The sequence below is a fragment of the Drosophila subobscura genome, chromosome U (genome assembly GCF_008121235.1).
Source record: "Drosophila subobscura isolate 14011-0131.10 chromosome U, UCBerk_Dsub_1.0, whole genome shotgun sequence".
In the NCBI taxonomy this organism is placed as follows: domain Eukaryota; kingdom Metazoa; phylum Arthropoda; class Insecta; order Diptera; family Drosophilidae; genus Drosophila; species Drosophila subobscura.
In genome coordinates, this window is record NC_048534.1 from 8,546,075 (window position 1) to 8,557,650 (window position 11,576).

General features: G+C 35.8%; 1 protein-coding gene across 1 annotated transcript in view; it reads left to right on the plus strand.

Moving 5' to 3' along the window:
• LOC117899975 (neuronal acetylcholine receptor subunit alpha-7) overlaps positions 1-11,377 on the plus strand; it is a 56,412-nt gene extending 45,035 nt beyond the window's left edge. Inside the window, exons 9-13 of the mRNA XM_034810134.1 lie at positions 1,246-1,355; positions 5,855-6,006; positions 6,258-6,380; positions 6,502-6,640; positions 6,914-11,377. Coding sequence (XP_034666025.1) covers positions 1,246-1,355; positions 5,855-6,006; positions 6,258-6,380; positions 6,502-6,640; positions 6,914-7,066 — 677 coding nt within the window. The 3' untranslated portion in view covers positions 7,067-11,377. The remainder of the gene's footprint in view (positions 1-1,245; positions 1,356-5,854; positions 6,007-6,257; positions 6,381-6,501; positions 6,641-6,913) is intronic.
• The last annotated feature ends 199 nt before the right edge of the window (positions 11,378-11,576 follow it).

The following is an 11,576-nucleotide window of genomic DNA, read 5'->3' on the forward strand; positions in this document are numbered from 1 at the left end:
TTAAATATATGCCAATAACGTACATATAAACAAATACTATACCCGTATATAAGTATTTTAACTTTAACAACCCAAAAATGATCAATACAAATACTAAATATACACAACATTCGAGCTGGTTTGAACAATGCACACACATTTGACGAGTTTCTTGCACGCTATAAACTTTGTTTCGATTGAAAAGAAATTATTAACAAGTACAAATTGTGATATAGTTGGGTTGTTCCTAATTTAACAGAAGTTCCTAATTGAATTATCGATCCTTCGGCTTGTCTTCCATGTGAGAGTCTTTTGCAATATTTCTTGATTTTATTAGGTTCAAAGTACATCCGTTTTTTTATACGATTTTCGGTCTGTCTAGGGAACTCAATTTTGTATATGAATAAGAATCAATTATAACTGAGTTGATATATTTATTTTAAACTGTTAATATTGAGTATTACAAAATTATCTTATACACACATATGAGAAAAAGAATAAGAGTTAATCAAATATTCAGGAAGGAACAATCCCACCGTATGTTAAATCCAAAGAAAAGTTCGCAACTCAAAAACTTATTTAATCGTTTCATACAAATATTTATTCAATTTTCAAATTCGACTTCTATCTCAAAAAAAAGTTTTCAAAACTTTAATATTCAATTTATATTATTAAATTCCGTTCTTGGCGTACGATTTCGGTGTCTAACTTCTATGTACTTATACCTAATATTTTTCTAAAGTATTCCGACTAAAGTTACCTAAGTGTGTGTGTATGTTAAAGAAAAGAGCATAAACCTATATTTTTTTTTCTTCAATTGCCAATACATTTGTTATGCCGTTAAAAGAATTGAGAAACTCAGAAGATAACAAACAAAAATTCTTGCATTTAATGTACTAACTAAATTTTTGTATATATCTCTTGCCTTTTTTTCTTTCTTTCAAAAAAACTGTGTACCTTTGACACCAAAAAAAAAAAACTATGTGCGCTCTCAAATGCATATTAACCATACCAAAATCAAACACTCTGAATGATTCCGAACTATGAAACATGCGCTACCCTGAACAATGCTCCACAACTAACGAACAAACACAACAAACCACATCTATACCAAACCAATCTATACCAACATCTGAAACAATAAAACAAATCAATATTCACATGCACCACAATTACTCGTACATTTTCCAACACACCCAACGATATACTATATATACGTAATATATATATATATATATATTGACAACACGCCCAACCAACCAACAGGTACATATTTCAATTGCATAATGTTTATGGTAGCTTCATCCGTTGTGTCAACGATTTTAATATTAAATTATCATCATCGAAATGCTGATACGCACGAAATGTCCGAATGGGTAAGTCACAAATAGGTCAACCCACCAACCATCCCAAACAACTACTCGTACAAGTAAAACAACAACAGCCAACCAAACTTTCCAACAAAAAGAAAATCCAAATAAATAAACCACTGCAAAGCGACCATCACTCATCATAAACTCGTACTCGTACGATATAGCCCCAGTCAGTATACGATACAGTGGTCACGGGACCACAACTGTTCTGCTGGATAGATCTGCCCTCCTGCATCATCAGGCAGGAGGCACTCCATCCTACGCCCTCCAACCATCTACGGATTGCTGGAGTGCGCGGATGGCCAGATTCCAATCCCCCAGATCCCATGACCGCTGTCGCTGGCGGTCGCTGCCGGTCCCGTGTCCACTGTCGCATAGCATTAGCATTTTTTGATATGATTTATCTCAACCAAAAAGAGAAAAAAGTGCTTCACGAGAGCCATGCAAAAATAATTTATGTGTTAGCTAGAGAAATGTTTTTGTGTTTCCTCTTTTCACGTTATTTACTTAATTGTTGTACTGTGTTACTTTGTGTTGTTTTCCATTCTTAAAAAATCCCAAAGCCCAAAAACCAAAACCCTAAAAAATATTAATAAAACGCCATCAAGAAGTAAAGTAAGCTTTTGTGTTATAGAGCTAACATTGCGACCGCACAGAACTAAAAAGTATCTTTCAACGAACTGATGAAATTTCAGTCGTTGACGGCTCGAACCGAAATTTAAAGCTGCTTCAAGAAATATTATGCCACAGGCTTTTTCAGTCACAATACAAAATATTTCAACCGCGCATTCATTTGTGAAATTACTACATTTTGGAATTCTTATTAAACAAACGATTTTATCTTTAATTCCGTTTTTGTCCGTTTTCCTAAGTGTTTCGAAAGACTATCTAAATCGAAAATTAATTATTTAGATTCCCTTCCACTTCAAAAAAGTACCATAATGCGATTGTGAATGCTCTGACTTACACTTTTCTCCCATGTAGTGAGTTATTCTTTCAAAATTAAATTACAAATTAAATTAAATTACAAACAAAATACGAGTATATCTGTACTGAAAGAACTAAAATCTGTTCATGTGTTCTGGTCATCAGTGACAGTCGAAAAACTCTTGAAGCTCCTTGAACAAATTATTGCAAAACATAATAAAAATATATACATAGAATCTAAATGCAAAAGAAATCAGCAAATAGTTGCACAAATAAATATGTATACAATATGTTGTTGTTTGTTATCATTATAATTTTATTGTTGTCGTTGTTGGTGTTGTTGTGTTGCCGTAACAACATTTCTGTTTCATACACAACCAGCCCGTTTATGTTGTTTGCAATTTTTCGGTTGTGTTAGTTGTGATGCCTACTTAGAGGCGCTTTTGCAAGCTGAACTTGATGTTTTTATGTTGATTTCGTTAGTATACCCAAATGTATCTCCAATGTGTTCGAAGTCCAGCCACAAAATGTCAGTCGAGTTAAATTTTAGCCAATGTTTGAGTGACCCGAAAACAAAAAGAGGTCAATGAAGCGATGCGAAGCGAAGGCCGGGCCGAAATGTGACCGGACGGATGTACAGAGTACGAAATGAATGTTGTAACCATCCAACATGTCTAGCTACTATACGTGTCTACTATAAAATAATTTATGTAATGAAAAATATCGTAATGTTGATGTTGGGCCCATAATTTCTACTTATGTGTGTGTAAGCCACAACCCCAATCCCAATCCTAGCAAGAAACCGAATATCCCGAGACCCCGGTCCTTCCAACCACCAACCAACCATACTCCCAAGTCCCGACCACGTTGAGCCCTTTTTTGCTCGTAATTCCTCACCAGTTTGCACACTCTCCTTTGTATCTGCATCTCTGTACACTCTGTACTCGTACTCGTACTACTTATATACTCGTACTCGTGTGTATGTGCAAAGAACCTACAAGAACCCAGATGACAAAGTCGAAACTGCAGTCAAATGAAATATTATGCAATATGACGCGCTCCTCTGTCTGTCTTTCACTCTACCCACACACAAACGTATGCTCTCGCTCATTTATATTGTATATTTTATCTATTTTTCTGTACATAGACGCTGTGTGACAAATACATTTTTGATGTTGTGTGTGTCTGAATGAGCAGGGACTTTTTTGTATGGTCTGCGTAATTAGAGAGGATTGATATAAGGCAGTCTTTCAGTTGTAGATATTAGTTGGGGAACATCGAGAGTCACACCAAAGATAATTATAAGTTATAGTGTCCCGCACAACAGAGAACATATACATATTTGTAAATACATTTCCACAAGAGTAGACTGCTTGAAAGAACCACTTAAAGAATCAAGTATTTTAAGTACTCTTCCCTACCGGAAGAGTCTCCACCTTTACCGCAAATTGTAATATCAATAACGGGGAAAACATCATCAGAGGCTTCATCATGATTTTGTTACAGCACATCCAAGTGGAAAGCAATTTCTTAGCATTATTGCAATTGCCACAAAGTGCATAATGAAAAGTTGCGCTAGACGAGACTCGGAGAGGAAATAAGTGAAAAGATAAAGATGAAAAAAAAGTATAGGAGAAAGTCAGTGGAAGTCGATTGGCTTTTAAGAAGTCACTCACATGAAAAGTTTTGTATGGTTTTCGCGCAAGAATGTGGACATGTCCCTCCATCCACGCTCGGCAGACCTTTCGACATACAATTGAATTTGGAGCACATGAAGGAAAAACCAAATCGAGAAATCGAGCACACAAAGTAACAGAAAGCCAAGTGCATGGAATGGGAAGGGGTATGGGTATGGGTATGGGAAAGGTAGGTACGTTTTGCGTTGGGTTTGACAGCTGCCCCAGTTGTGAGTTGTCCTGACACGGGAGGGAAAATTGAGCCAATTGGCGAGGCAGCTGCATTAGAAATGTGCATGCACAAAAAGTCCTTTTGACCCGCCAACTTCTTCTGCTCCACGAGCCTGTCGCTTGGCACTTCAATTGGCTCCAGAGACCACACTCCCTCTTCGCGGGTTGGGCCCCGTTTTTGTGTGATAACAACAAATCAATTTGCACAAAAAGGAAATATGGTAAAGGTAGAGAGACAACACAGAGCGGTTGGTTGGCTGAAGAGGACGAGCACGTATTGATATGGATATGGCAAATGCAAGTTGCTCCAATGCAATGGTTAACTTTGCATTTAGTTTGCATGCCACGTCCTGAAGCGCATTTCCATGTAAGCTTCTCGCTTGTTAGCCAAAAAAACGAAGAACCGCCAACAAGGAACAGAAGCAAAACGATAGGACAGGACACGGGCAGAGCAGGAGCAGGAGTCGGGGCAGGAACAGTATCAGGCAAAGTGCAAGCGAGGTTGTCAGCTGAGAGCGAGGGCATTTCAGCAGCTCAACTGGAATATTGTTAAGGGGACAGGAAAAGAGGACAAAGCGAGAGAGAGGGACGGGCACTGTGGATGAGCTTTGGCAAAGGAGCAAAGCATGTCCCGACTATCGATTCAATTCTTGTTTCTGTGGGTTTTTCGGTTGGTATTTAAATTCACTTCAACCACGCGACCAGCTAACCAGGAAGCAATGATGATGTTCAATGGGATTGGAAAGGGATACTGAGACATCGACATGGAACAGGCCTTTGATTCCAACCAAGCTGAAAGGAAATAGTAATTGAGAACTCTTATCTTAAATATATGAATTTGGATAGTTAAACCTGAAGTTTAGACATTAGAAAGAACCAAGAATGAATAGGAATATAAACCTGTACTTCGAATACTATAAAAGACAGACAAATAATGATGATGCTTAGTTTTTTGGAGCCTCTACAATTAGATACAATTTGAAAGCGTCAAGTAAATCGGGACCCAATATCTGTGTGAGCGTCTTATAGCTCAACGGCTCACTTCAGTCGCCTGTGATGTGGAACTGGGGGATATACATACATACATAAGTACATACATATGTAGTATTTGTTGCCACCATTATTGCTAGTGTTGTATGTCTGTGCGTTTGTGTTTCTTGTTTAGTGTCTGTGTATCTGTGTTTGTGTTGTAAATCATGAATTTTGCATGCATCATGGCTATAAATAAGCAGAGAACATTGCGAAGAGCGAGACCACACCCACCCACGTGCACTGTGCACACTCGCTAGTGTCTAAGTGTAATAACAAATCACCCGCCATACATACAGACATCCTGCAGCAGAGCACATGGAGGGAACACCAACATGTTGCGCTCCAAATAATCGACTACACAAACTTTGTTGCTTTAGTTGTAATCAAATCAAATATAAATCATACTTGTGGCCATCTGTCTGCTGGTGTGTGAGTCTGTTCATGCAAAGTAGCCATAAATCGTGGCGTGCGGGCCCCATACACACACGCTCCGCCAGAGACACAAGCCATCATCATCCCAACACGAACTGTACGAGTAACACACGCAATTGGAACATATATGAATATAATAATTTTGAGTGGGGTTATCGTTGGTCTCGTTCCACTAAACGTTTCAATTTCGCCACCTGCCGTTAGATACGCATCGTATTTTTATGCTGGCTGCCATGGATATTACGAATGAGTCGCCCGGGACGACCACTGATTCTGGAGTTCCCGACCACGCCCTGCTCGGACACGTCGTCTGAGCGCAAGCATCAGATACTCTCCGATGTCGAGCTGAAAGAGCGGTATTTAGCAATACGAGTTTTAAACTGTTCTTGCTTTTGCTTTCACCTAATTATCACAGCTTATTCCTTGCCAAACTTTATCGGGAATTTCATATGCATCGATAATATACACAATTAACACCCGAACCAAAGTAGACTTTGACATACCTGGCTAGCGTGCAACGAAAGCAAGAGCAGGACAGAAACAGTGCAAAATATTCATAGACCTACAGAGTGTACTTACCAAATTGTTTGTCCTCCCCCAAACGAAGCTCCTCGAAATCACTGCTGGCCAATGTTCTGGACATCGATGATGATTTTCGCCACAATTGTCGCCCCATGACGCCAGGCGGAACACTGCCACACAACCCAGCCTTCTATCGCACGGTTTATGGGTAATGAATCCAAACATACTCGTACCATAAGCATAATGTTCTGCTGGCCCCTGGGTCCGCATTCGGCTAAGTAGAACAACCAACTCACGTCCCATGTTTCTGGCCTTGTGCCAATTTGCAGACAAGGCGACGATGGCAGCATTGGACCAATTGGCAGCACTCGAATGCCAGATGCGGTCAGTCATCACACGTGCATCAAATCATCAACAGAATATGAATTAGGTTTAATCTTAAAGGAAATTCGCTTTATAACTGATCAGGTAAGTTGGCTGATAATCATCCCTGAATGTTGGGTGTGATATCTTGGAAAACTATATATAATTCTTATCAGATCTTAAATATATCGTTCACAAAACCAGAGGCCCTACTCAATGCATGCATCTAGCCCTTCACCCATCGTTGTTACAGATGAAAGTTAATAGTTTTGCCTCTTCTTTTCTCTCCAATTTAACTCACACACTCTCTCTATCGCTGAATAATCATACCAACCCAAACATGAAATATAACCCACAAAAACCCACAACCAAAAACAGCTACGTAAAGATGACGAGTCAAATGACATTGCCAATGATTGGAAATTTGCAGCTATGGTCGTTGACAGACTGTGCCTTATCATATTCACAATGTTCACAATATTAGCCACAATAGCTGTACTACTATCAGCACCACATATTATTGTCTCGTAGCCATATGGGCGAGGTGGTTATTGTTATTGGTTTTATTATAAAATCAATTTGTTAATTATTAAATTAATAACGAAACTTTTTAAGTAAATTAAAACCAAAAAGAAAACACTGAAAACCACAAAAAAAGAGAAAAACACTTGATATAAATACCATTGACTAAATAATACACAGAAAAAAAGCTTAAAAAAAATAAACAAAATCTTGTCTTAAAAACGCAATAATTTAAATATAAACAAGTGAACTCGTTTAAAGAAAGTCTTTCGTAAAAAACCACATACACAACAAGAGACTTAAAAAAAAAATCATGTACTACCATTGTTTACAACATTTTTAATTCCAATTTTCCTAATTCTTTAGAAAAACAATATCTAAAAACTGATAATAAATTAAGTTTAAAAAGAATACCCCCAAAACTCCCCTCCACTCCATAACAACATTATCTCATTCTTCCACTGAATATACATACATATACACACATTTATATGAATGCAAGCAAAACGGGTAAATTTTCCTTTAAAGTTTTTATATTTTTTTAATATAAGAGAGAATACTTATTGATACAAAAATAGACAAATTTTCAGATTATTTTTTTTTTGAATACACTTGAAAATATATTGCTGTTTTTTGAGAATCGAAGCAAGATCCCAACAATTTTTGGAAGACTTCATTTTGTGAGCTTTATAGTGAGAAATTGTAGATGAAAATAAATTCTAATATAAATAAATGTACACACTTACTCGTACTAAGTGAATGTATGTATGTATAGGAGATTGGAACCAATGTTTTTGAATCAACAGATGAATAATAACCAGATTTTTGGCTAGCCCATGGAAGTCCCATATTCCAAGGAAAACTTTCTGCGAACTTCATTTATAGTCACTTAGGGAAAATACAAAATTTCGCCTTCCTTCTCCTCTCTAGACAAAAATGCATTTCTAAAACAGAACCAATTAACCTAACATATCCACTACTACGTAAATGTATACCCTCCCCATTGTAATTTTTACGTTGAACAGAACCCCATAGGATAAACACAAAAACCCAAAACCAAATCCAAGCCCAAACCCAAACACAAATCCCAAAATCCACTAAAAGCCGAACCCATTAAAGCAAACCAAAACCAATAGAATAACCCATCCAAATTGGAATTAGAAAAGAATTCACAAAAGTTTAACTATGAAAGAAAAAGAAAAACGAGAAATATGACGCGAAAGAGATTTATCCAGTGATTTTGAGTGAACCAGCCCTTTGCGCACAGCAGTGGGAATGTTTCTCATAGATGGCATTCCCTCTCGACTGGCGCGGCAGCGAGGCATAATTGATCAAATTTAATGGTTGCGAGCAATAATATCTGCGTGTTGATGAATTGCATGATTTTTTGGTGATGCAAACGATGATCGAGCGAATTATTGCATGGACCTATGCAGGCCTCGTGCAAGAGTTCGCTCATTCATCGCAGTGAGAACAGCGAAACATCGTACACAGTCTAACTTTTGGTATTGATATGAGCTATTTATAATTTATGATATTCATTTTTGATTTAATATTGAATACTAAAAGTTTATACACTGTACAAACACCAGAAGCAATTCACTACAAAACAAAACAAAAAGCTGAACAATGAATAGGATAGAGAGGCAAGTCGAACAAATGCGATTACCGATATATACTCGATATATAAACATATATACCAATAACAATGAACATCACAAGACCATAGAACTCACAAACATGCCGGTGCATGGGTAATTATGTGCTTCGCTTTAGTATTGAGCGCACAAAACATACATACTTGAAAACGAACAAGGACAACCAACACATATACTCGTAACCCAAGGAGCTTTATACAATTATATACATACTCGGATGATAGAGTCGATCTCTGCGATCGGGAGTCAGTCTAGTCGGACCTAATCTCTCATACATTTGATACATACATATGTAGATACATACTATGTAAATCCACTACCAAATAGTCGATTGTTGGATGACTCTTCTATCCTTAGAGTATGATCTTACAGTATGTTACTGTCCGCTAACTAGCCAAGCACACAATTTCTACAACAAAACATAATAAATAACACATGCAAAAAAATCTTAAAAATTAACATGGCATGGGAGTCGGTCGAGAAACTGCTAAGGACAAGACGGAGGAGAAACTCTGACAGATCTCTTTTACAGACCCGAAGATGATCCCAGGCCAGAGTCTTTTTCCTTCCTTGTTCCAGTGCTATTTTTCTCAACTGAATACCCAATACACAATGCCAAAATCGAACGAATGAAATAAAAATTGAGTTTGAATAATTTCACACAACATTTTCTTTCCACACAAAAGAAAACGTTAAACATGGAATTAATTTTTTAATTTTTAAGTTACAGTTATTCTGCTTCTAATTGTAAATCTTGTGCAATGAAAACAATCAGAATTTTTCTTTGAATATAAACTAAGCGAACAAATTGAAACGAAACAGAAACAAAAACTGATACAAGCAAACAAAAAAGGCAACAGCAAAAGTAAAAGCAGAGAAAAACAAAACAATAATTTGCAAGAATAAATAATGGGAAATATGATAAGTAACTAAACGAAATCACACAACTTAGTCTAAGCCACACAGATTACACAGACCGAGAAAATCGTAGCTGTAATTAAAATTCTATCCAAAGAGCTGAAAGAAACAGAGATACGAGTACAACCACAACAGAACAGCTAGCAATAGTTTTAAGAGCAAACCAAACGAGGATACTTATGGAGGAATGGTTCCACTCGTATTCGGATTATTTTATTTTTATGACTTTTGGGTTTTAGACAATTTTGAAGCAATTTTATATCGAATTTTGTATGCCAGCCATTTTATAGCTATACAAACTTTTGATTAAACCTTTCCATTTCAGTTTTAACGTTTTTTTTTTTGGGACAGTTTGAATTTGTATTTATGAATAAGGCTTAGCTTTTGATAAACGATAAATGGGGTAACCAAAATGTATGTGGAATGCAGATTTGTGGATTTTGATGAAAGGTGAAATTCTATGTATTTTTTGTTAGATGCCTACCAGATCAGCGGGAATACAAATAGATCAGAGACAGATAAACAGATTTAGTGGGAATTTTTGTTCGTCTTTTTGATATGGATATACGTTTATTTTGTATGCTTTTCCGAGTGAACGTCAGTGAGAACAATTAACGATAGATTTCAATCCTACTCATAAGAATATCTATAAATAGAGAACATAGCAACAAGCTGCCAGCATGAGAAATAAAAACAATAACTAATTTTAAATGTTTTATACATTTCCATCAATTGTGCTCATTTAAAGAAAAGTCAGAAAGGAGGAAATAAACTCAAATAAAATAAACCAGCTCTGGACAGATTTCAAGCAGCAGTCGATACGGGATTATGTTCAACATTCAATTAGCTGAAGTTGAAGGAGCGTCTACACATAAGCAATTTTTAAACGAAATGTCACCCAAGTAAATAGATTTAGAAAATAGTGAGGCCCCACGAGGTGGAGGAACCTAATCGAACATATTATTCACATCCGGACAACTGGTCAAGTTGGTTGGGATTAATACTCGTACTAATACCTACATTTCTAGGGCATAAAGAGGACAGTTTGGAAAGCGTTTCTTTCATCATACATACATACGATACGGTACACAACACATGCATATATACAATATGTACATGTATGTTTAAATGATATACATATGCATATGTGTGAGTGCAGACATATATATATATACTTCTTTTTTACACTGGCAAACAAGTATAGAGTATACATACATATAGCATATATACCTTGTAATACATAATACAAGAAAATATTTGAAAGCAAATGAAACTTTTTCCTACAACTAGTTGCATTTAAATGAATTTTAAAAAATATACATAAAAGTATATATTTATTAAAAAGAAAAGAAAAATGAAACACAAAAACCAACTCTTTCTCTACTAAAAAAAAAAACCAACAAACAGAAAAAGAAAACTTTAATATAACATTTAATTAGACATTTAATAAGGGTTAAATGAAAACAGAGTCAAGCGAGAGGAATCGTAAACTAGTAAATATTTAAATTAAATTAATTTTAAAAAGTGAAGAGCAAAACAAAAGAGAAGCGCTGATTTTTTATGTCGTTATTAGTATTTAAATTTAAATAATTGCATATAAAGAAAACAGAATACAGAATTAAATGAGAAAACCAAAAATATAAGATAAAATAAACAAAAAATTAGAAGAAAATTGACAAATTGGTCATTTTGACCTAGTAAATTATAGAAGAAAAATAAAACCAAAATTGAAAGTAAACAAAAAAAAAAAAAAAAAAAAAACATAAGAAGGAAACCCGAGAAAACGATTGTAAAATTTTAATTATTATTATTCAATAATAAATACAAAAAAATGAAAGATTTGACAGAAATACCATAACATACAATTAGGTTTTATTTCAATCCAACAATTCCAACTTTAACACGTACTCGTAAATACATTGGAGAGAGGATCCTGATGCTCA